Here is a 21,520-nt window from a genome sequence, read left to right as displayed (position 1 = left end):
TTAAAGGCTTGTGTGATCTTGACAGGTCTAGAAATTGAAAATGAATCTTAAAGATGACTTCAGATACTTTACTGAATTAAAGCTGAGGAATGTTTAATACCCTAGTGACCTAGTGCTGGCCATGATATATTTCCCCCTCCTCCCCAAACAGAACAATAAGAATGCCCTCTTATATTTTCCTCCGAAGAGATAACTACTTGGTATTTCATTTTGTTTTGTCGCATCCTCTTGGAAACCTTTACAAAACCAGCTTGCTTGCCCACTGCCCTCCTTTTCCTGGTGATGTGGGTACGTAGATCACATGATGCTTGGGTGTGAAACTGTATCTGTGATGTATCCTGGTACAGATTTTCACTTGTTTAGCCCTAATATTTCATCCTTGAACGTGCTCGGTTGTGTGTGTGTTATAGGCCCTGGCTTAAATACCTGCAGCTGCTGAACTGGGATCTGATTCTATGGCTCTTACAGCAACAAGGCTTTCGGTGCTGAACCCAGCTCTTCGTGGATCTCTTACAGCATGGTAAGAGACTACAGGTGCAACAGAAACCCCATAATTAAGGTTTAAGAATCCTGATTCAGTCTCATACAAAGCTGGTAATGACCCCTCAAAACCTCCAGGCAAGTGAAGATACCCTTTACCCAGAAAATAACTTGTACAGGGTATGGTGCCCTGGCAGTTCAAATACAAATACCCTGCTGAAAATGAAAATTAGATTTCAGGGGGCTTTTCCATCCGTCTGTGAGTGGTAGTTAACAGTATTCTTTGCGTTGACCTTCCTGTGTGTGTGCTGGGTTGGGGAGATGTGTGTCAGAGGGACCAAGGGAGGAAAAGGAGAGTCAGGTGAGAAGCCAGCTAAGAGCCTGCAAGAAACCTGTGAGCTGATGTGCTGCACTCCTGCTTTATTTATGTGAATTCCCACTATCTAGGTTTGACCATTAAAAAAGGGGCTATAGCGCACAGTACGTGGCAAGGCCGAGTCCCAGCGACTGGATGTCACAGCTACCTTAATGTCATGAATTCATTTTATGTGACCCGCCACTGTCTGCGATTGATCGCTTCTGGGAAAAACCTTTCCCTTCCACATGGTAAACGCCAACACCCTCCCCCCCGCCCCCCCCCCAAAAAAAAAAAAAAAAAAAAAAAAAAGTGAAGTGGCCTTCTCATGAAAACAGATGAAGAGAAGACAGCAGTGCGCTAGCCTTTTGCTTCCTTTTTCCTTCCAGCCTGCTCTGGTTTTAATGCCTAAAGAGCCAAAATAAGTGGGGTTAGATTTGTCTTGCTAGAGACAATTTTGCCATGCCAGTTCAAGTAAACACAGTGGGAATGTAAAAAGTAAGCATGTCCCAGTGCTGAATGTATGCTAGGTGTTTCTCAGCATGAGGGGTTGGGATTATTTTTGTCCTAGTATGTGCCCTCTGTAGTTCCTTGCAAGATGGTGGGGAGAGGAGTCTGACTTTGCTTTGTGACAGCTGAAGGCATTACAAGATGCTGTTTGGTAGCTCACCCATTTAGGACTCGAATAATGTTTTTGTCTTTAGAAAAAAAGCATTAAAATAGTCCAGGTTTTCTTGCATTTGTTGTCTGGTGTTCTGTGCAGCCTCTGCCCTACGATCTTACCAGTTTCTGAGTCAGAAATTATTATTCTGCTTAACTGGTAGCTCATTTTTCTTGGAGAATTACTATGGGCTGTATTTATGAAACCCTGTTTTCTTGTTGAATGACCTGCCAGTTGTAAGATCAAGTGGGGAAAGGAAGTTTGACCTAGAAGGCACAGTGCAAATTTTATTACCACGGAAGGACAGCAAGAATAAGCATAAGCATCACCTGAAATGTATATGTACACCTTTCTGCTTTATGTCTGAAACAATTACGTTGATTAAAAGTTCTGTTTGTTTAGGTGATCATTGAGAATGCCCCTACCTTCAAAATTAGTAGCATATCCAAAATAAATCTTGTATGTAAAGTCCTAGAGGTTCTTTTTCAAATTAAGCTAATGACAACCTCTGTTGTCACTTGTAAGAAGTATGGGAATTTTTAAGTGATCTTTTTGATTCCAATTTTGTATTTTTTCCACTGTCACAAGACAACACTTGTTGGCTGTAATGAAATACATGGAAAAGTGAAAAGACACTGAACCAAAATAACTCGGTAACACAGCCTGTAACAGATCTTCTTACTTTAGTTTATCTCTGCTCGAGCCATCGGTCAATACTGCTTTCTGCAATAATGGGTTTCTGGCTCTTTGTTTTATTCTTATAAAGGTCTTTGCAATTAAACCCAAATACTGCTGCCTTGTGGATTTCCCCTTCTGGATTAAGGGCGTGAATCACTTTTTCAGCTATCACAAATAACGTAGATGTGAAATGTTTTTAGAGAGTCAACTGCCACTGTTGTTTATCAGAGCTGTTCCAGATTTGCAGAGAAAAAACTGAATGAAGCTAGAGCTAACTGAGGTGAGCAGGCGCTCTCGTTCATTCCTGGCCTGTTTCATTCTATAGCACATACATAAAACGAAAGAAAGAAGTCAGAGTCTTTGAGATTCGTATTTGTTATCAGCCATACAGTACATTTTCTTGTAGGGACTCTTATCAAACTTCAGGAGCTCGCTACGGCAAGGATGACCACTTCATGATGGTCAGGAGGTGGTTCAGTCTGGTATTTCTGAATGGGCTTTTGAAAACAGAGTTCATTCCCAAATCCCATGTGATGACCAGCTTTGACATGCCTTGTTCCCTGACAGTGCTGCTGTTAATCCACAGATTTGTCATGCCGTTGTACTTGGTTTGTAGATCTTCCCACTGGCCCCAGTCCAGCTGGTCATGGAAGTTACTCCCTGTCTGGGGAAGGGCCAACCCCTGTTCCATCCCCATCTTTTTTTGGCTTCCAACTTCAGCCGGCGGTAACATAAGGAGGGCTGATAATGCAAGAGTCATCCTGAGGTGACTTACTGTTTTCTAAAACCCTTTTGGACCCTGTGGGCTTTAAGAAAAGTTACTTATGTCCCAGATCCCCTTTGTAGTCACCAAAGCTGGGATTTTCTGTCACTTCTTGGACACTTAAGTTATAATGATAAACCTAATTGTACCTTTACTCCCTGGGTATGAATATGAGCAGCTTCTGTGGCAGGAGTTTAGCTTTTTAATACAATTAATACATATATTTTTACAAAATGCATAATCTGCATGTGTACGCATGAGTGCACGTGTGAATGCCCACACTGCTATGCATATCAAGTTTCTTGTGAACCCCAGAATGTATTTGACCACATGGCTAAACTGGTGGTGGATTAATTTCAAGTAATGAATCAATAGTAATAATGAAGCAATAAGTCATGATCATGATGGTTCTAGGGCACAGCCCAGAATGGTTCCTTTCCTTGTGATTTTTAACAGTCGAATGATGGTTTTATGTACACTGCCTTACACATGGTGTGGGGTCAGGCGTTTTTTCAGGAGCTGTGACACACAAAGCAAGACGCATGGTTTTGGTTCCCACACAGATTTCGGGACGGAGGGGCCAGGTTGGTTTGTTTTTGACTGTGGGACCTGCAAGAGCTCTGTGAGACTGCTGTTCTCACAGCTAGCTGGCCGTGGGCCTTTTGTACCTTCTGCCCTGAGAAGATGGTCATCCACAAACCTTCCCAGCTCTGACCTACCCCAGCGCCTCCAACCCTGTGGAGGCATTAGCCCTCCGTTACGTGTCTGGCAGGAGCGTGGAGCACGGCTGTTGGAAAATGGGCTGTTGCTCTTGGGTGCATCTCCACTGTCAGCAATACCTGCCGGGCCTGTCGGCTGTGCCACCGCGGCACCAGGCAGACAACTGTATGTGACATTCAGGGACAAAAGACGTGGAGAGAATTGGGGTGATATGTGGAAATTCTGTGTATTCTTTCCTTTCTGTTAATTGCTGGAGAGCTGCCAGTGATGAATCAGAGCTTGATGTCGTAAGCCACTTGTTATTTATCAAAAACAGCTGTAAGGGGGACAGAGAGTGAATGTGCTGTTCAGCATCTTGTTTCTGTTGCTCCCTGTTCTTTGTGATCCAGCTACAGAACACTAACGGAGAGCCCTCTCCTAATGCTTTTTTGTCAGTTGTCCAAGCAATCAGAGCCAACAAATGGTTTTTTAAAGTAATGGACTCTCAGAAACTAATGCAAGTTTGGGACTTGAAAGAGCAAAAGGTTTTAATTATGTTTTTAAAGCAAATGTCAAACATAAACTCTTTTTCATGTCCGTCTAAGCCCAACGGGCGTGGAATGCCTGCTTCCTGCCAAATCTGGTATTAACTATGGCTATCGCTTAGAGGGAAATTAAAACCATTTGGGTCTTTGTCCTTGAAGGCTCCCCATACGATTTATGAAGGCTCTCTGGAGATTTATTGCAATGTCAGTTCATGGGTTTTCAATGCGTGTATTCAGTGTGGTGCTTCAGCAATGGGCTGAGCGTCTTGTGGTCGTGCAGGCAGTGCTCCAAGGCTCCGTTTTGGTGTATGCAGAGTGGCACCACACCTAGGCATGGGTGCGTGCACATGCTTGCTGGTGTGAGACAGAAAGAAGGACGGTACAGAAAAGGAGTGAGTTTAACCGGGGGATTTCGACCTGGATTTCATACAGCTGTCATTTTGGTGGGCAGTTAAACAAAGGGTTGTATTTTTAGCCTGTCTTTAAGGTATTTGGAACAGTTTTTCTTGCCTTTGTGCTTGAATGGGGAAAAGTGCTACTTTGTGCCTGAGTGGTTTTGATGGGCACTGTAAGAAGAACTATATTCACGTGAAAATAATGATTGTAAGTATAGCGCTTGGCTTTCCAGTGCTGTGGCACCAGGGGCAGTGCTAACTCCAGGAGGGCTGAAGTCATGCAGAGGGAGGTCTGGTGGCCAGTCTGGTGCCCTGAGGTTCCTGTGGCTGTAACTTGCCCAAGCAGGAGGAAGCTGAGGATCACAGTAACTCCTGACACAAATGTGTGTCTTTTGTTAACGGCCTGTGAGAGACACTTGGCCCATAACTTTTCCCTGAGTCAGCCCTAACTGATTTCCCATTCACTTCTGAGTAGTTTAAACTGCATCAAGTGTGTCCCTGCCTGGGAAGGGAAGAGAACCTGTTGGCTCAAACCGAACAAAACTTGCAGGATTTTAGGGTTTGTGGGCTGCAGTGTCTTAAAACCAGCAATGTGAAGGCAAGAGCTGTACTGTTCTTCACTGTGGAACCATGTCAGAACAGTAAGGGGGTGTTTTTCCTTTCCTCTCCCTCATTTGGGAAGAATTCCTGTTTAGGAATGCATTTACACCAGGAGCAGGAAGACTCTTTAAGCTGTGAGGGTCCAGACAAGAGGAACACTGATAGAATCCTCAAAAAGAGCGATGGGGTAGCCTCTGTGTCACCAAACCGTGACACTTTACAGTGTTCCCCACAGAAAAAGGAGCTTGTTTTTAATCTGTCAGCTGTGATCAATGAATGCACTGAACACCCATAAAAGGAGAAATGGAAGAACACGGTTTTAAAAGCAAAAAGATGTTTTCCTTATTCATCTTATTTCTCCCTTGCGATCCATCCTGAAAGGCCGGATGTAGAATGAATCGGACAGAACAGAGTGCTTGGTTTCGTTGTGGATGGCCCCATCTTGGGAAGCAGAGGCTCTTCGAGGAGGGCAGCAGCTGAGCCCTAGGCAGCTCTGACAGGGATTCCAGCAATGCTTCTGCTCGGGTTTTGCAGCACTGTGGAAGTCGTCAGTGTGACAGCAGTGGGATGTCATTCAAAAACTGAGCAAACCTGAACAGGTTTCAGCAGTGTCAGAGGGCATTAGATGGAAAAAGGAATCATGTGGAACTCACCAGAGAACAGTGTTTTCAGTTTAAATTGCTATAAACTCCTCTGAATTCCAACTCAGATAAAGTTAGTTGTAAAGGACTGGCTCGCCAGGTTTGAAAATATAATCTCCGCTTTTTGCTGAAACATGGTGAGAACGAGAAAACAGGATGAGAATGATTAACCTTGCTACAGGATTGTGTACAAAATGTTTTAAAGGGGTAGCTGTTATGAAATACACTGTGTCTTTAATAATATTCATATTCTCTCTGTTGCTTCCACATACTGTAGAAATTTTCATTAAGAAAAGTACATAATTATACTTTGTTACAAAAAGTAAAAGCAAGGAATAAATAAATAGCAAGAATCCTTAATACTACCACAGTTGCATTCCAGTGCTATCTTCAGTATTTCAATTAATTATCACCGTAACTTTTTAACGCTAAAGATCTACTTAATTGAATTACTGCCTTCGACACTGCTGTACCTTGGATGTGACTGCAGACTAAAACCTGGCTTATACCTGTCAACACGAACAGAGCAAATACGAAAAGTGCGTTTTCAGGCTATGTTTACTGAGAAGAAAGATTTGAGTTAGGAGTTTGTGGTATGAATCTGGGATCCCGACTTGAATAAGCATCAGTTCACAGGGATTTGACACAGATGAATGGGCTGCTGGCTGCTGGATTCTTGAAAATTCTTTGAACCTCTGTTTTTGGCTAACGGCGGGGGGGAGAACCACATTTTGCTCTTCCTGTAATAAGTCAGAAAAAACCTGCCACAAGGCATTTGTCCTCTAAAATCCTGTTGGCAGTTTGGGCCATTATACAGAAACTGGAAGCCAGGATGGGAGAGGAAGCCTTGCCAAGAAATCCTAAAAATGGAAAGCTGAAAAATATTACTGGTGTCACTGGAAGACTTACACTTCTAATCACTTTCATATTGTGACCTTAAACTCTATGAAAATCAGAGTGCATTGAAAGCATTCTTCTGAAAATACTTGCAGATTTAAAAAAAACCAAACTTGCAAGCTGTACATTGAACTGTGGATCGTATTCTCCTAGATGCTAAGAAATCTGACTGCTCTCATTATATAAGGTAAAATTTAGAAATGTTATTACAAAGGGGGTTTCCCACCCCCGCTCCACCCCTTGTGCTGTCGTTTTAGCTGAGGGGGTAATTGGATTCTGGAATGCAGAGGAATTTATAGTTAAATCTCACTTATCCAAATATTAATACTATTTTCTTATTTGAAGTGGGATAATTTTGCTGTAAGCTGCATTGTAAAAGGAAAACACAAAAGGTCATGCTGAAAAAATATTTAATATATAAATAATTCTAACAGTTCTTAAAAGCTGTGCTTTTTTGCCCTCCACATGACTTTTGCCTGCTCTGTGTAAGCTATTTTTCATGTATTCTCTTTCTTGTAGACTAAATACTGATCTAACAGAGTGCAGGAGCTGCAGAAATGTTCAGGGTGTTCAGCAAGATACATAGTGATTATTTACTTCATCATGCTGCCATTGAAGATAAGTTCTTAATGGATTGAGGAAAAATCAAATTACTTAGGAAAGGAGGGCCAGTAAAGTGTTAACTACTTTGTTAATAAGATGGGTTATTAGTTTTTTCCCTGAGTTGTTTTTCTTTCTTTTCTTTTCTGGAAACTAAATAAATGAAAATGTTGAGATGGTTCAGAGATTCAGTGTAGACAAGAACAACTGCAGAATAACAGAGTCCTTATAGGGACCTGGTTTAGCCTCATATTGTGTCCTTTTTCTGTGCTGTCTCAGTCCTTTGCATGAAAAAAAGGCAGAGGCTGATGGACTAATGCAAGAGTAGTAGAGATTGTAGTTTTTGGTAGTGACAAAAAACGGAGGTGTCACTCAGTGGTGAAGGGAGATCTTTGCATTGAGCTTATATTCTTACTTACATGTGTCCTAGATTTAGCTTAGCTATTTGTTTTCTAGAGTATATCCCAAATAGTGTGGTGTATAATGTCTATACTGACTTATAGATCTGAAACCTCAGCATCAACATCCAGCATCAGGATGTTGGATTTTATATCTTACACTTAAATGAAGTGACAGGAGAACCTGTAGACGCTATGTGTTGGTGCTGGGGATGCAATGAACTAGAAATCCAAGTACCTTTTACATGGTGAGTTGTCGCTGTTCTTGCTGCGGTTGTTGTTGATAATAACGATAATAATTTCGAAACCCATCTATCCGTCTCCTGGTCCCACCAGGTGAGAAGAACTTTCTTTATCTGTGTGACCTGCAGATTAAAATGATGCTTGCAGCATCAGTTAATACTTCATCTGCCCACCTTGCTCATCTTCTAGCCTACTCTTTTGGAGAGACTTGTCGACTAACTGTCAAACCTCAGGTATTTAGCTTAAGGAGCTGGGGTGCCAATATCCAAAACCATGTTCCCAAAAAGTCCTTCTAAAAAGCTGCCTTGCCGCTGGAGAGGGCTGGGCTCACTGAGTGCTCTCTTTGTCATTTTTGCAGCATGTCGCTTTAGGATGGCTAAACCAAATAGATCTGGTGGTGTCTAAATCACTAGTGGAATGACTTTGGGGTACAGTCTTTGCTTATGTGGGTTGGAAGTTCTTACAGGACCTTTTTGCCTAAGAGGGAGCTTGCTTTGGCTGAAGTCATGCCGTACGTTCCTCCAAGGCACACAGAGACTGGGGATTGAGGAAAAATACCGTACCCGGTGTCACTGTGCATCCTGGCCATGATGTTATGGTGACTGGAAGAACAGCTCGAAGTATCAACTATAGTATAGTTTCATGGGCCGCTGGATTATGTATATTTTGAGATGCACTTACTCTGACTTCCACTGATTGACCTCTTTCTACTGACTGGAAAGATGTCATGCAAAAACCTACACAAGAGAAGCAAATGACTTTAGGGCAAGGTACAAATCGACATATGGGATTATAACCGGTTTTGATTTTCTTTTGAATCACATATGAAAATACTTAGCTGGGACAAAACATCGTGAGCTGTGGAATACTTGCAAGCCCAGTTCTCACAGTTAAAAACTGTACAGAGTGTGGGAAAAACGGAAACCTTGCTGTGGAGAGAGGCTGCCTCTGAGCCGAATGGGTGGCATCTGAGACAGCCGATGGAAAGGGCAGGAAGAGGAGAGGGTTGGTAATTACAGCATCAGATACATGCAACTCTCAGGACGCAGCAGAAATGATAGGTTGCAAACATAGTTGGCAGAGTGCACCCAGAAGTAAGTTTGCAGGGACATGTTTTCATTCTGTATAGATGGTGTGAGGCTCACGGGCTTTTGCTGTGGTGCTGACCGGGAAGAGAGTTCAGGGCTTTTGAAATTATACGGTGCTGTCAGTTGCAAAAAGTGCAAAAGGGAACATCACGTCTTGCTTTCTGACAGATTTAAAAAATCTGGGACAGCAGTTTGGTGGTGTTGAGTGCATGGATTGTGTGTTCTTGAAGCACTGTCCTTGGGAGCTGAAAAATTGGCATCAGCAAAGAAGTGCTCTGGCTTTTGCCCCCTGGCTTTTTCTGCCTCAGCACGTTGCATGCGTTCTTCTAGTGTTATGACCATCTGAAAGGAGAGGCGTTTATAAAGGTGCAAAAATAATTTTCAAGGAGATGGGAATTATTCTATGTTTTTAGCCTCTGTCAAAACTGTCTAGAAGATAAGTATGAAGATCAAGGGAGGGAAATCCTGACTGCCCCAAATATCTGCTTGGGTTGCTAGAGCGAGAACATCAGCCCCAGACCTTTCCTTAGAAAAGGCCTTTCCATAATTGCTCCTTGCCCTTCCGATAGCTGCTGCTGCTGCTGATCTGAGGGGTATGGCTGAATACCTGTGGTACCCATCTGCAGCATGCTCTAGGGCGGTGAAAACTTCCCAGTGCTGGGTGGGAGGTGTGGGTTGGGAACGCTGTGCTTTCCTTATGGAACTGGGGTGGCGGGCGGTGGCAGCGTCAGCCAGCCAGTCCAGCCAGCACTGGTCCAGCACCAGGGCAGAGTGGGAAGTGCCGCCACCAGATGGGTCCGTGTGGGGCTGTTTGGAACTACCATGCATATGTGCACCTAGGACACTCTTATATATGCTGTGGCCTCTCACTACGTGACACAGAAATCATATTTTTTGTTTGTTTGCTCCCCTTCCCCCCTCAAATTCCAGATGGATGTAGCATGGGGGGCTGGGGAGTTGTGAGCCCCTTCAACATCCCCCCGTCTAGTACTGGAAAGCGCCAGGTAAAAACAGAGCAAGTGAAGCCTGAGAAAGACTGGCTTCTGGGCAAGTGGGTGAAGGCAAATGAATCCTGAGAAGAGTTCCACAGTATGTTTTCTAATGCTTCAGCTCGTGCTTAATCTATCATAATTAAGGCTAATTACCAAAAGAAAAGGGAACATCAGAGTTACGGCAGTATAGGGCCACTCAAGGCTGTGTTAGTTCCCCAGCATTTGCATACAGCGTGATCTGCCCTAACCAAACCCCGTGGCACTGGTAGGTGAAGGGAAATCCATGGAAACCTATACTGAAGTCTTCTTGTATGCTTTAATTAGATCTAATGCTTGGCCATGACAGTTTTGTCAGAGAAAAACAAAGGAAAATTAGTCCCATTGCCACCTTCTTCCTCCTGTTCAGGCTTTCTCTTCCCCCCCAGCAATGCACATGCTGTTTGCTATGGGATTGCTTGTGGTCATGTACAAATGAGTTGCTATGGGAAGTTAGATGAGATCCCTCTGAAACTGATTCTGGAGATCCTGAGTAAAGTTTCACTGAAACTGTAACCATTTACCGGAAGGTTGGCTGTTCCTGTTTTAAGAGTTTAATTTGTATTGTGGGGGAAGACAAAACAAAAAAAAAGACCCTGAAGTACAATACATTCATAAATCAGAAGGAATAAACAAATTCTGTTCCATTTCTAATTAATTTTTATTATAACTTTTTTTTTTTTTACTTTAAAATTACATCCTGCTTACTACAGCAGACTTGGATTTTTTAATGAAAAAAATATTTAATCATTTCCTTCCTTTTCAGCTGTTGTTAACTGTAGTCTCTGGGTTACTACAGGAAGAGTATCTTATTCCTGACTTCCTGATCTGCCTGCAAGCTGATATCTGGTGCCCTCCTGAAATGCACAATTTTGATTGTTGGTCCACCCAGCCATGCCAGACTTACATAAACAAGGTTTATGCAGATGCCAGTGAAGCAGACATTTTATGTTTACTCAGGGTCTTTTGGCATCAAGAGTTAGAGAACAAACAGAACACATCCAAAGCCACATGCCTTCTCTAATTGCACCTATATTAGATTTGGTGAAGGATCAGTGTTATGTCAAGCAAAGGATTTTACTGATTAAATTACTGATTGGTAGCTGTGCAGGCAGGCTCAGTCCTGAGTCTCTTTTTGGCTCTCGACAGGAGGAGAAACTGATATTTAACAGATACTTCTGTCCCCACTCTGCTTTCTTCCTACCCCATCTGTGTAACAAAGTTGCTACTTGATCACTTTCTTGACCTTAAAGCTTTGGCAACTGGGAGAGAGGAATAAAGAGAGAGGGTAGAGTAGGGATGACTCTGAAGCAGGAGGCAGGAGTGAATGTGTAGATTAGAAAGGAAGGGAGAGAGCAAAGGAGATCCTGAGCAGGAAGGACCAGAACTGGGTACGAAAGCAAGAGCTGCAAAGAAAAGTGGATGAGAAGTGAAACAAAACTAGCTGAGGAAATTAGAGATGGGGTGGGCAAGAGACAGGGAGAGGGAGCAAAGGATGAAAACCCAAGAAGAGATAACTTACCACAAGCTGCATGAATTTCTGTAATATGTATGTATTGGCTTATGTTAATATTTATCTAAAAGTTATGTATCTAGGCTATTAAGAACCTAGGCTTCCTGCTTCGGTATCCCAGAAGATGATTTATTCAACCTATGTTAAGCTTGGCTACTGCTGTTTGCTGACTACAGAGGGAGCTCAGACAGTTTAACTTAAAGGCTGACATCTGGTAAAATGATTTCTATTTACTATATTAGAGTTGGATATTTGTGTTTTAAAAACTGTAAAAGATGTGGCTTGCTTAGATCTTGGTGTCCTTGTGGGATCAGGATGGAGCTGTAGGTGAGCACCCTTACAAGAGAGAAGGAAAAATTGTTTAGGTCAAAGTAACCTGGCTTGACATTTATGCTTTCTTTTCACCTGTGTGTAAAGAATACAACAGTCATTTGTTTGTGTGTGCTTTTTAGACCATTAAAGAGCCAAGTCTAATAGCTTTTTAGAGGTCTTGCCAAGTTGTGAGGGTGTAAAATGTAACTGTAGGAAGGGTCTCTGAGCATAGCACCTTAGAATGGAGATTACAAAAAAAAAAGAAAAAAAAAAAAAAGAGAGAGAGAGAAAAAGAAGATTGTGATTACCTAAGAAAATTAATTGCTAATAAGCTATCCCAGTCTCCCTGGTCTCCACACCTGCGATTATGATCTCCCAAAACTTCAATTCCCATGACTGAGACTATAAGCCTTAGTTACTGTTACTCAATGTGAATTAAAGGATCTTTGTATGTTTCTTTGTCACCTGACTGCTAATTACTTACCTAGCAGCACTGAAAGCGACGGGTTTGTCTTCAGTTGAGAAGAGGAAAGCATTGCTTTGAACTCAGTTGCATAAAGCTGGGATGCTTATGGAAAAAACATTGCTAATTGTTTTTTGAGGGGAGAAATTAAGAATTTCTCACACACGCGCACACACACTTCTGCCACATTTACATGTGTGTCTGTAAGGGCAGGTGTTTCTCAGTCCCTGCTGTTTCAAAGTAAAGTATTAGGAACTTTTCTTCTGCTTCGCTGAAAAAGTCTTGAGCCTCTCAGTAGGGACGTGCTAGGAAACATCTAAGTAATTTTGCTGCAGTGCTGCAGGTGGTCCTGGGCGCTGTGAGCCACCGCAGGGGTCAGGTTCGATTGCCGCTGGGTACCTTCGTACTGGGAAGCCAGGAGGATGTGGTGATGTTGGCCTTGGCTGTGCCAGCGGTGTGGTTACTGCGGGCGTGTGAAACGTTCGGACACCAAAAGCAGAAGGGTATAGAGCCCGCGTGTGGGAAATGAAAGGGTGGAGCAGGCAGGCAGGGGGTTACATAGGGAAGAGCGACACTGGCGTGTGCGGCCCCGGGATTAGACATTGGCGCTCCTCTGTGCAGCAACGGGAACGGGCTGCCCAGGGGCCGGGCCCTGCGGGGGCTGCGCGTGCCCTGCGGGGGCTGCGCACTCGGGACAGCGGGACACGCCTGGCTGCGCGCTGCCGCCACAGCCCGTGGGCCCGGTGCGCCCAGCCTCGCGGCCGGCAACCCCCCGGCCGGCACCCGCCGGGCAGCAGCCCCCGGGCCGGCACCCCCCGGGCCGACACCCCCCGGGCCGGCATCCCTCTGGCTAGCACCCCCCGGGCAGCACCCCCGCCGAAGCGTGACGCGGGGCTTTGCTGCTCGGGCGGCATCACGCCGCTGCCTGAGCATCTCAGCCGGGCGGGGGCACAAATCGGTCAGCAATGGGTTGCCGTTAATTACCAGCTGTTGGCCGCACTGGCGGCCGGGGGGCGGCGGCCGCGGGGGGGCGCTCAGGAGCCGGCGGGGAGCGGGGGTGTGCTTGGGTTTTTTTGTTTTGTTTTTGGTTTGTTTTTGATTTTTGGGGTTTGTTTTGTTTTGGGTTTTTTTGTTATTACTGTTTTGGGGGGGTTTTGTATTTTTGGCTTTTTTTAGATCAAAGAGCTGTTTCCTCCTTCTCATTCTAGGACTAATTAAGCCCGCTCTCTTTTTAGTTGTATTCTAGTATTTATATTTTCACATGGTTTCATAGAGGTTACCATGAACAGCTTCTGAACTTGGCCTGTTTTTTCTATTAGTTCATCCTTTTCCCTTTCCCTAATTAAACATCACTGCCTCTTGTTTCCCTGTATATCCTTTTACATACTTTTTTAGCTGTATTTTTAGGGTGCTTGTGTATTTATTTATTTATTTATCTGATTTGGTTTGTTAGTCGATTTTATTTATTTATTTGCTTGTTTGATTGATTGAATTTATTTATTTGATTATTTATTTAACCATTTATTTATTTTATTTACTTTTTTTTTAATTTGTTGTAAAATGAAAGAATAAAGCCATAACACAATCCTATACAACCCCCCTGTATTTAAGGTAATGGTTATGTAAATCGGGAAATGGCAGTATTAAGGATGCCCATGCAAAGAACCCAAAAGTAAGCAAAACTAAGCCCCAAACTCAACCACCAAGAAACACTGCGGGCAGCTTTTCCTTAGGCCTATAGGCAGCATCTCGGTGAGCTGTAGCTGGCATAAATAAATTAGTAACCTGAAAAGTGTGTATTTATTTAACTTGATGGTTTCTCTGCTGAAAACTGAAGTGCCTAAAAGAGAAAGCCTGGGATCTATCAGACCAAAACCTGAACAGGAATTGTATAAATGCTTCTGGAAAGAGGAACATCTCTGGTAACTGCGACTCCTTAAGAGACCCTGCTTTTGCTATACCAGGTGCTCCTTCCTCACACAGCTCTGCAGGCTGGCTGCTGGGCTCAGGTGCAGCCTGCCAATGAGCCTGGCTCCATCCCTGGCACTCCGGGAGCCATACAGGTGATCCAGGCGGCACTGCGGGGTGGCAGTGAGGTGCCTCAGGGTGGCTGGTGAGCACAGCGATACTCGGTGTTGCATGCCAACTTTATTCGTCCTTCCAGCTTGCTTTCCTGCTGACTTTTAACTTGCAAGCAAGCTACCTTCTAAGTTGTGTCAGCTGCCAAGCTGACTGTTACACAGTAAATGTGATATTTTCCAAGCCTCTGTTCTGCAGCCTGAAGGAGTCCTGACACACTGCCATTAATGCCAGGGCCCCTTCCCTCCTCTCCCTTGGGCTGCTACAGCCATTGCTTGACCCCAGGCAAATTAGTCTCCATCCACTGCTCTCCATCAGCTGGTTTCTGTACGTCTCTGCCATTGTTCATTTTGTAGCTTCCTGGGAGTCTGGTCCTCCATTCTCCTTGCACTAGAGAAGGAGCCGCAAAATGTTAGGTGGCATGTTCATCACTGACAGAGAATTTTGTCTCAAATGGCATTTTTGTAATCTGGAGGAGATGAATGAGAGACAGAAAAGCTTCTCCTCCCTCAGGTGTGGTTGTAACGTGATGCGGGTCTTGGTCAACTCAACACACAAACATAGGCGGTGAAGATTCCCTTCATGCTGTTTAATGCTAACTTCTGCTTAGAACACTGAAGAAGAAAAAGAGAACGGGAGAGTTTTCAATAGCACAGAGTTCAATCGTTGGACTTTGCTGCCCCAGTTTGCTGTCCTGCCTCAGGAGGGAGGGGGAGCGAAGGGGACCCCTTTGTGGCCAGGGATGGGGTGACTGGTGAGGCCTTGCCGTGGTACCTGCCAGCTGGCGGGAGGGAGGGGGCAGGCAGAGGCCAAGCTTTTGGCAGGTTTGTGAAAGGCAGAACTGTTCTGTTGATGCGTGTCCCTCTTATCACCCAAGGACAATGTTAAGTTTGAATTCAGCTCTGGCAAATGCTGCTTTTCTCTTTTGTGCTGTAGATGCTGAAGCTTGTGTTTCTTTGCTGCAGTTTGGGTTGTGAAGAGGCAATGAAATGAACGCCCTTTGGTCTGGGAAAGGGAGAGAGAACTAGCAAGTGCATTTAAAACAAACATTTCTTTAAATTACTCGCCAAGGCGACCAGCTTCGGTGCCAGAGAGTTCCATGGGTTTCCTAAGCTGGGAAGACCCCAGGGGAGTGTGGAGACCCGCCAGCAGCCGGCAGCTCATAGGAGAACAGCTGCAAGAGCAGCTGACGAGGTGTGGGCAGGGCTGGGGGTAACGGCAGCCACCCCGCTGCTCCCACAAAGGGCAGCCCTGGGGAGCACCAGCGGCCAGGACGGGTAAGTAGGGCATGGCACTGGAGGGCCATTCCACTGGCCCAGTGGAGAGACTTGAAGTCCACATAACCCAGCGGGTGGGCAGTGCTCTGTGACCATCTGCACAGGTCAGGGGCCCTCATACTGTAGGGAAGTGAAGGCAGCAGGTTGATGGACATTGATAATATACTGTAGAGGAGTGAAGGCAGTGGGTTGATTGACATGGATGATGTGCAGCTGTAGCTCGTTCCTGCAAAGTGGCTAAATAGCCCTGAGGAGTGTAGGAGAGGGGGCTGGATGGAGGAGGGGCCTGGAGAAGGAAGAGCCTGGATAAGGAAGAGCCTGGATGTAGCGGAGACAAGGAGCAGTGTGGTCTGGCCTTGGAAGAATGGAGAAATAGTATAGACAGTAAAATCTGGCCAATGTTAAAGCCTTTTGTCACTCACTTGAGCTGTGACAATTGGTGCCCCATGTAAGGAAAACTGATTTGGACATTTGAAATTGCAACATCATCCTACCTGACCCTCAAAGCAGAATCGTGCGTGCTCACGTGAGATCCCAGGCTGTGTCTCTGGCTGGGGGGCTGCACCACCCACCCTGGCGGTGGCCGATGCTCCTGGATGCAGCTGTTGAAGGGAGAGGCTGCAGTGCAGGTCTCCAGCCGCAGGATGTGTCTGGACCCCTCTCCTGGGGCAGGGACAGGCAGTGGACCTGCCTGCAGAAGCTGTGCAGGCAGAGGCCCTCCGGCAGTGGGTGGTGGAGCTGCAGGAGCTGGGGAAAAGGCTGTGTAGCGTCAGGGAGGTGAGAAGGAGTTTGGTAGCTGGTTCCAAGCACAGTTTGTGGTGGACCCACAGTCTATGGCCCAAAAGCCAAAATCTCCCCCAAAGGCACACACAGAAGGGGGGGGGGGGGGCAATAATGCAGAAGAAGGGAAGCTTGGAACAGCAAGGACCTGCAGGAGGAAGAGACTTCCCCCCCAGCGCTGGAGATGCCCTTGCAGAAACTGCTTCACTGCTCTGCAGACTGAAGAGGAGACACCATCACACCAGGAGAGACCCTGAGCAGGGCAGCCTGACCTGCTCCTGGTGTAACAACCAGCATAACTAAGACAATGGGTGATAGTAGTAGGTGACTCTCTTCTGAGAGGTAGAGGCACCCACTTGCTGATGTGATGTGCTCTCTAGAGCGGTGTGCTGCTTGCTGGGGGCTTGTATCGGGGACGTCACCAAGAGACTGCCAAGCCTTGTACAGCCCACTGGCTGTTATCCACTGCTGTTGTTTCACACTGGCACCAGTGACACAGCCAGGAGCAGTCTGAGGAGTATCGAGAAGGATTACAGAGCCCTGGTAAGGGACTCTCTGGTGAAGGTATTTTTTTCATCAATCCTCCCGGTCAAAGGGAAGGATCTGTTGAGTCTGGTGAATCAACATATGGTTACAGGACTGGTGCCACAACCAAGGGTCCAGCTACTTAGACCATGGGACTTGCTTTGAGAAACCTGGTCTACTGGGGGCTGGTGGGGCTATCTGTCAGAGAAGGGGGAGAGCATCTTCGGTCACAGGCTTGCCAAGCTAGTGCAGAGGGCCTTTAACTTAAGTTGCAGGGAAAGGGAACCTCAGGCTATCCCACTCCTACTAGTCTGATGCCGGTGCCAGCAAGCGATGCCCAGAGCCTGGAGAGGAATGGCAGGGCAGCAGGAGAGAACCTGAAGAGCAGCACAAATCTAGTCACTCCAGCCAGTAAGTTGGCTTCATCGGGGCCCACCTTAAATGCCTCTATGGAAATGCACCTAGCACGGGGAATAAATAAGAGAAGTTAGAGCTGTCCAGCAAGGTTATTGGCATCATGGAGATGTGGTGGGATGACTCCTATGACTGGAGTGTTGGGATGGAAGGATACAGGCAGGGGAGATGAGGAGGGGGCGTTGCCCTCTATGTCAGTTAACCAGCTGGATGCATGGATCTCTGCCTGGTGATGGATGAGAAGCTGCCTGAGAGCTGATGGGTCAGGATTAAAGGGAAGGCAGGGGCAGGTGACGTTGTAGTGGGGGTCTCCTACAGCCACCTGATCAGGAAGACCAAGTGGATGATGCCCTCTATAGACAGGTAGATGTTCATAAGCCCTTGTCATCATGGGGAATTTCAACTACGCTGGTATCTGTTGGAAGGACAACGCAGCAGGGCATAGGCAATCCAGGAGGTTCCTGGAATCCATTGATGATGACTTCCTTCTCCAAGTGACAGAGGAGCCAAAGAGAAGAGATGCTGTGCTGGACCATGTTCTTACCAACAAGGAGGGGCTGGTGAGGAATGTGAAACTCCAGGTCAGCCTTGGCTGCAGTAATCATGAAATGGTGGAGTTCAAGATCCTTAGGGCAGCGAGGAGGGCGCACAGCAGGCTCACTGCCCTGGACTTCACGAGAGCAGGCTTCAGCTTCTTCTGGGATCTGCTTGGTAGAATACCATGAGATAAAGCCCATGGAGGGGAAGAGGGCCCCAAGAAAGCCTGTTAATATTCAAGCATCACCCGCTCCAAGTTCAGGAGCGATACATCCCAACAAAGAGGAAGTCAGGCAAAAATGCCAGGAGGCTGCATGGATGAACAAGTAGCTCCTGAACTCAAACACGAAAAAGAAGCCTACAGAGGGTGGAAGCAAGGACAGGAGCCTGGGAGAACAGAGAAATTGTCTGAGAAGCCAGGGATCAAGTGAGAAAAGCTAAAGCCCTGATAGAATCTGACCAGGGACATCAAAGGCAACAAGAAAAGCTTCTGTAGGTAAGTTGATGATAAAACGAAGACTAGGGAAGACATGGGCCCTCTCCAGAAGAAAACGGGAGAGCTCGTTACTTGGGATAGGGGAAGGCTGAGGTACTCAACAACTTCTTTGCTTTAGTGTTTACCAGCAAGTGCTCCAGCCACATGCCCATCACAGAAGGCAAAGGCAGGGACTGGGAGAATGAAGAACTGACACTGTTGGAGAAGATCAGGTTGAAGAACATCTAAGGAACCCAAAGGTGCACAAGTCCATGGGACCTTATGGCATCGTGGGTCCTGAGGAAACTCACGGATGAAGTTGCTAAGCCACTGTCCATCATGTTTGAGAAGTTGTGGCAGTCTGGTGAAATTCCCACTGACTGGAAAAGGGTAAACATAACCTCAGTTTTTAAAAAGGGAAGACCTCACCTTGGTGCCTGGCAACATCATGGAGCAGATCCTCATGGAAACTATGTTAAGGCATGTGGAAAATAAGGAGGTGATTGGTGACAGCCAGCATGACTTCACTAAGGAAAAATCATGCCTGACAAATTTGGTGGACTTCTATGACAGGGTTACAGCATTGGTGGAACTGACATCACCTGCCTGGATTTGTGCAAGCGTTTGACACTGTCCTGCATGACAGCCTCATCTCTAAATTGGAGAGATATGGATTGGATGGAGGCACTGCTCTCTGGATAAGGAATTGGCAGATGGTTGCAATGAGAGAGTTATGGTCATTGGCTTGAAGTGGACATCAGTGTCGAGTGGTGTTCCTCAGAGGTTGGTATTGGGACCAGCACTGTTTATTGTCTTTGTTGGTGGTGTGGACACTGGGATTGAGTGCACCATCAGTACGTATGCCAATACCACCAGGCTGTGTGGTGCGGTTGCCTTACTGGAGGGAAGGGATGCCATCCGGAGGGACCTTGACAGGCTTGGCAGGTGGGGCTGTGTAAACCTCATGAAGTTCAGCAAGGCCAAGTGCAAGGTCCTGCACATGGGTCAGGGTGATCCCAAGCACAAACACAGGCTGGGCGGAGAATGGACTGAGAGCAGTGTTGAGGAGAAAGACGGGGGTAGTGGTGGATGAGAAGCTCAGCATCGCCCAGCAGTGTGCGCTTGCAGCCCAGAAATCCAACTGAATCCTGAGCTGCATCAAAGCAAGTGTGGCCAGCAGGTTGAGGGAGGGGATTCTCCCCCACTGCTCTGCTGTCATGAGACCCCCACCTGCAGCACTGTGTCCAGCTCTGGGGCCCCCAACGTAAGAAAAACATGGACCTGTTGGAGTGAGTGCACAGGAGGCCACAAGGATGCTCAGAGGATGCTCCTATGGAGACGGGCTGAGAGAGCTGGGGTTGTTCAGTCTGGAGAAGAGAAGGCTGCAGGGAAACCATATAGCACCTTCCAATACCTAAAGGGGCCAACAAGAAAGCTGGAGAGGGACTTTTTACAAGGGCACATATCAATAGGACAAGGGGAAATGGCTTTATATTGAAAGAAGGGAGATTTAAATTAGACACTAGGAAGAATTTACTTCCCTGTGAGGGCGGCGAGGCGCGGGCACAGGCTGCCCAGAGCAGCTGTGGATGCTCCATCCCTGGCAGTGCCCAAGGCCAGGCTGGACGGGGCTTTCAGCAACCTGGTCTAGGGGAAGGGAGAGGGTTGGAACTAGATGGTCTTTAAGGTCCCTTCCAACCCAAGCTGTTCTTGAGTCTATAAGCAGCAAAGTTAATTAAATCGGTTTTCCTGTGCTTAAGTATCTTGAGGTTAGTCTACTGAGTGTACCCTTCTGTGAGCAAGGATGTGCTTTCATGATGGTGTTCTTTTGGTGGAAGCATCAGTACAGTTTGCATCCTCCAGCAAACTGCTAGTTTTAGGGAACTTCAAGGAACTACTCAGGATTGAAGTTTCTGGGCTTAAAAACTAGAGAAGACACTAAAACAGAGTTCTGAAGCAAGGTGATTTTTGTACTCACAAGTAATAGTTATGAAATGAGGCTAAAAAGAAAAGAAAAAGACAAATGCATTGTGCAAGACCACTGTGGCCTGTTTTCTTGCAGTTAAAGTGTTTAGGATCTTCTGCCTCTCACACTACAGCTTGCTGTGAACCTTCAGCTTGTCACAAGCATTAAACAAACTCGTGTTTTATAGTAAGCTGGAAGGCTTCTGGGAACAGATGAACAGCTCCAGCCATGGCCACGTCAGGAAAATACGGCAATCTTCACTGCATGAGGATGCTCTGTAATAGGCATGTTTAATAATAACAGGCAGTTCTGATGCCACTGAGAGGTGCTTTCTAAAAGGTATATATATAAATTCAACACATTTACACCCTCTTCCACAATAATTAAACCTTTATTGCTGTTAAACATTTTTTAATAAAGGATATCCAGGTTACAGGCAAAAGTGCTATGTGAATCTTTATCTCATTATAAAACTGCAAGTAATTTTACTCTGATTTTAACAGTTCTAGCTGGTTATAAAAGATTCACTTGTTGAGGCAGGTGGCGTTTGACCCATGTATCCCTCAGGGAGAAGAAAGCTGTGGCCTGGCAAGCTTGAGATAGAGACTGAAAACTCTCACATCAAAATACTCGGTATAGCCTCAGAAATCAGGATGATTTGGTTAAACATCTGAATGACCTTATTGGAAGAGAAGGGCCAGAGTCATTGTGATAAATCTGTTTAAGGAGGTTCTTTTCTCAGGCATCAGCCATAATTATGTGCATTTCCACCATACTAAGCAAGTGAATGCTTTGACACGACACACTGTTGGTTGTGTCCTTTGTATAGCAGTCACTGGTATATTGCCAGTGGTGTCCCATGTAACCCCTGGAGACACAGCCAGCCACTCAGGCTCACTGCGCATTCCAGATCATTCCAGATGTCAGCAGCTACATCCATGCTGCAAGGACATGCTTTTTTTTTATTACAGGTTGGTACTCCTTTCTTTATTTTGTTATTTATAGCTTCAGGTTTTCTTGATGAGAAGGATATTCGTGTAAATAGAATAAGAAAAGTGATGGATGTTTTATCTGTGTGTGTAATTTTATATTCTTTTCCTTCCTCTCA

The 21,520-nt window shown here is 45.7% G+C and overlaps 1 protein-coding gene across 8 annotated transcripts in view; it reads left to right on the top strand.

Moving 5' to 3' along the window:
- TNS3 (tensin 3) overlaps nt 1-21,520 on the top strand; it is a 282,694-nt gene that overhangs the window by 51,165 nt on the left and 210,009 nt on the right. Inside the window, exon 1 of one of the 8 annotated variants that reach the window (XM_080382111.1) lies at nt 411-520. The exons of the other annotated variants lie outside the window; for them this stretch is intronic. Within the exon in view, the coding sequence (XP_080238237.1) occupies nt 518-520 (3 nt within the window). The 5' untranslated portion in view covers nt 411-517. Of the gene's footprint in view, nt 1-410; nt 521-21,520 lie in introns of those variants that run through there. 8 annotated transcript variants of the gene reach the window in all.

This window comes from Falco punctatus, assembly GCF_963210335.1.
Source record: "Falco punctatus genome assembly, chromosome: 4".
In the NCBI taxonomy this organism is placed as follows: domain Eukaryota; kingdom Metazoa; phylum Chordata; class Aves; order Falconiformes; family Falconidae; genus Falco; species Falco punctatus.
The sequence above is the reverse complement of the archived record's forward strand: the minus strand, read 5'-3'. Positions and strand labels throughout refer to the sequence as shown.